Raw genomic sequence first — 4503 nt, 5'->3', positions numbered from 1 at the left:
CTGAGGAGAACCAACTCAGAAAATTATTTCCAGCTTGTAATCTAGTACAGAGAAAACAAGTAAAGGAAAAGGGTAAGTGGGTGGGCTGAATGTTTACAAACCTCATACTTGGCAATGGATTCCTTACAACTAAAGTTCTCTAAAACATTCCCAACTTGTAATTACTTATTATTAAAGAGATTGCATAATGAACAATGGAAATCTTGCAGTGGCAAAAGTTGATCATTTTGTCTTTTCTCTGTAGACATTCACAAAGATTTTTAAAGATAAATTATTTAATTTATTTTTAACACACATATTGATATATAATTTACAAGTGCAAAATCCACTTCACTTTCAAGTGTACAATTTAACTATTTTTAGCCATGAGATGAAATGGAAGGGACTACTGATACATAATAGAGCATGGATGAATCTCAAAAATATTAAGCTAAGTGAAAAAAAGAAAGGATACAATTAGAAAGTGATTATCTCAAAGTTACTCTGAGGTTTGGGAGCTATAAAATATCAATTCCTACATTTCTAGAATCCTCTTTTCAATTTCTATGCTTATCATGGGTTCTGCAAAAGATAAAGCTGCATAGTTTAATCTAATTTGACTCAGCTTTGATAAATGATCTAAGACCTGTAAAATAAAAGATAATACGTTTTAAAAACTTTTATAGAACCTATATCCAATGAATATAATTTTAATCCAACATACACCCTTACTGTCAGTAAATTGAGTACATAAATATGTACATTAACTTTTAAATTCACAAAATTTTATCGTCCTTAAAATAATACATTATAATGATAAAGGTAGACTGTAATAATAGCCAATGAGATGTTCCCAAATAAAAATAGGTCTGACTAAATATTCTTAATATGTTTCTCATAGGATTTAAATGATGAGAAGGATCATATATAGGGAAATATATTTTTCTCTTCTAATTAACTATTACAGTACAAAGAAAACACTGATTATCGAACTATTTTTAATAGTACTCAATTTATTAGCACACACTGATTGGTAAATGTTATTACTACAATGGGACTTTCTTAGTTAAATTGTGTATCATATGGCATAAAAAAGCAATCCTCAATTTTATTTTGTTTCAGAACTTTGTGATACGCCAGTTTTTGAGAATTCCAGAGCCAAGAGTAATGGCATGTGGTTTAAGCTCCATGACACATTGGACTATGAATGCTATGATGGATATGAAAGCAGATATGGAAACACCACAGGTTCCATAGTGTGTGGTGAAGATGGCTGGTCGCATTTGCCAACATGCTATAGTAAGTATTCTATTCAAGTATTTCTTTTTACTAGAATTAAATAAATAAATAAAAACATACATACATATACATATATGTACATATTCATGTAGTACTCATTTAAGTATGAATTACCTTAAACCTTAAAAAAAAAAAAAAAAAAAAACCAAGGTTGAAAATGCAAATGTCTTCCTAAGACATCAAATAAGATTCAGTTAAGAGTATATAAAAAGCTTTATTCAGAAAGTTTCCAATAAAACTGTTGATTTTTCTCTACATAAAAAATACTCTTTTTTTCAGATTCTTCAGAAAAGTGTGGGCCTCCTCCACCTATTAGCAATGGAGATACCAAGTCCTTCCCGCAAAAAGTGTATCTGCCACAGTCAACAGTCGAGTACCAATGCCAGTCCTCCTATGAACTTCAGGGTTCTCAATATGTAACTTGTAGTAATGGAGAGTGGTCAGAGCCACCAAGATGCAGATGTAAGTTCTTAATATTCTGGATCTGAGAAAATTAGAGTAATAAGTTTGATCTTTGTTATTTATACTAAAATTTTTATGGGTTATTACCCTAGAACTGTGTTCACAAACAGCTATTCTGCTGAATGTTTGCCTTTCACATCTTAATATGTAAGTGTATAAGCTTGGAAAATTTCATGTAAACGATGACGAAGTTTCTTTTTTAAAACAGGAATGTTCAGAAACCTCAATTTGTTAATGGACACAATGAGTCTTCAAGAATGACATCCATTTATTGCAAACATCTGAAATATGGCATCTCACCTTGACATCAATAACCATTTTCACATTACTAACACTTAGGTAAATAGTTTTCAAAGAGTTTTGAAAACACTGTTTTAAAACAATGAACTTGGAACCAAGCCAAATGTCCAGGCCCAAATGATATACTAGGTAAAGAAAATGTGGCACATATACACAATGGAATACTATGCAGCCATATAAAAGGATGAGTTCATGTCACATGTTCTCACTCATATGTGGGAGCTGAACAAGGAGAACAGGTGGACTCAGGGAGGGGAACACCACATACCAGGATCTGTCCTAAGTTGGGGAGCTAGGGGAGAGATAGCATTAGGAGAAATACCTAATGTAGGTGATGGGTTGATGGGTGCAGCAAACCACCATGGCACATGTATTCCCATGTGAAGAAACTGCACGTTCTGCACATGTACCCCGAACTTAAAGTATAATAAAAACGATGCACTATTAACTAAAATCCTACTTGAAAACCTGAAATGCTTCCTGAGAGAGCACAGAGCTAGTTAACACTGAGAAGTTCTTTTTCTGATTATTGTTCTTTCTTATATTTTACCAGTATCTCTAGCAAGCAAGAAAGAAATTAACAGAAAGTTCAACCATTTCCAAATCCCAATGGTTTCTGTTTTAACCTTCGTCTCCTCTGCTCTTGTCCCAGAATGCAAATGAATACACTAAAAACGCCTCAAGTCTGTAATGTAGGTATACTCTCAGAATTTTGTCCCACAAATCCTATGAACTTGAAGTAATACAATTCAAAATATGAGCCACAATAATTATAGTAACAACAATAAAACCTAAAAGTAAGTTTGCCACCAATTTCTACTAGCCTATAAAGTATAGCCCTGGGATACCCATCAGGCCTTGCATATCAGAGCTTCCTATCACAGCTCTTAAACTATAAACTTATGAGTTTTTCAAGTGCTTAAGTTCCTAAGTACAGGATGATACAAGCAGTTCTTTTCCGTGATATGACTCATTTCCTTTATTTTGCTGCTACGCTACATTTTACCTTTTATATTGACTGATGATGCTGATATTTTGGCTGATCCTATGATGGGCTAAACCTTAATTATTGTCCCTATTTATGTATCCACTTCTGTAGATGATCATGTCTAAGTCTGGGCTCCAAACCATACAAGTGTCAAGACTGCAGAGGAAAGTTAGTATCCTCAAATCAAAACAGTTTACAAGTGTTTCCAAACTTGATTCCATAGCAAAAATTAAGTATTAGGTTTCAGAGATAAATTCTGAGTCTTATATTTGATTGACTGAGCATATGGACACTCCTAAGATGCGTTTCACAGCAAAAGCATTATCTCTTCTCACAATCAAGAACAGGAAAGGATTATAATTGTCTGAAGACATAAGATCAGTTCCATGATACAAGCATGACTTTCAGTCTTCAAAACTAAAGAAGCAAAGAGCATTCAAGCAGAGAATTCTAGGGAAAAAGGCAACCTTATGGAAAATATTACATATACATATGGCATATTAAAGCAATGAGGAAAACGTAAACAGGCAGTAGGAAACTTTAGCAAGTTTTGAAAAATATGTTTGGAGAAGTATTTAGTGCTCAAATAATGTTTATTTGTGAATTGTAAACAAACAGCCCCTAAATGTATTGAAGAGCTCTTAAAAATTTTTGGATTTCAGAAGTGCTATGTAGTACGTTAAGAAATTTATTTAAGTAAGTCCTTGAAAGATGTATTAAAATATGATTTGGGGAAATTTCTAAAGAAATACTAATGTTAATAAGGGCTAAACTTGAGTGCAGAATACTTGCATCAAAAGAAGAGAAGAGGAGTGAATGACATCATCAAAAATGGAAAGCTTACCATGGAAGAATTGGGCTTAATACCTAAGGTATGGGTTGATGGGCGGTGCAAACCACCATGGCACACTTTTACCTATGTAACAAACTTTCACATCCTACACACATATCCCAGAACTTTAAAAATTATTATAAAAAATTTTTTAAAAAATCTAAAAGAAAATGAGCCATGCACGGTTGCTTCCACCTATAATCCCAGCACTTTGGGAGGCCAAAGCTGGTGGATCACCTGAGGTCAGGAGTTCGAGACCAGCCTGACCAATATGGTAAAACCCTGTGTCTACTAAAATTATGAAAATTAGATGGGCATGGTGGTGTGTGCCCATAGTGCCAGCTACTCGGGAGGCTGAGGCAGGAGAATTGCTTGAACCTGGGAGACGGAGGTTGCAGTAAGCCGAGATTGCACCACTACAGCCTGGGCAACAGAGCAAAATTTCGTCTCAAAAAAAAAAAAAAGAAAGAAAAGAAAAGAAATAAAAAGCCCTTTATGTGGAAGGTAACATAATCAAAACAGTCATCTCTTATATCATTGTCTGTTACAGTGAAACATTATTTATACTATTTTTGTTTTTTGTTACAAGTAATGAAACCTTGTGAGTTTCCAGAAATTCAACATGGAGGTCTGTATTATGAGA

The 4503-nt window shown here is 33.8% G+C and overlaps 1 protein-coding gene across 1 annotated transcript in view; it reads left to right on the top strand.

The window, feature by feature from the left end:
• CFHR3 (complement factor H-related 3) overlaps positions 1-4503 on the top strand; it is a 137197-nt gene that overhangs the window by 100774 nt on the left and 31920 nt on the right. Inside the window, exon 4 of the mRNA XM_011995777.1 lies at positions 1558-1740. Within this exon, the coding sequence (XP_011851167.1) occupies positions 1558-1740 (183 nt within the window). The remainder of the gene's footprint in view (positions 1-1557; positions 1741-4503) is intronic.

This window comes from Mandrillus leucophaeus, unplaced genomic scaffold (genome assembly GCF_000951045.1).
Source record: "Mandrillus leucophaeus isolate KB7577 unplaced genomic scaffold, Mleu.le_1.0 Scaffold1132, whole genome shotgun sequence".
Taxonomy (NCBI): domain Eukaryota; kingdom Metazoa; phylum Chordata; class Mammalia; order Primates; family Cercopithecidae; genus Mandrillus; species Mandrillus leucophaeus.
The sequence above is the reverse complement of the archived record's forward strand: the minus strand, read 5'-3'. Positions and strand labels throughout refer to the sequence as shown.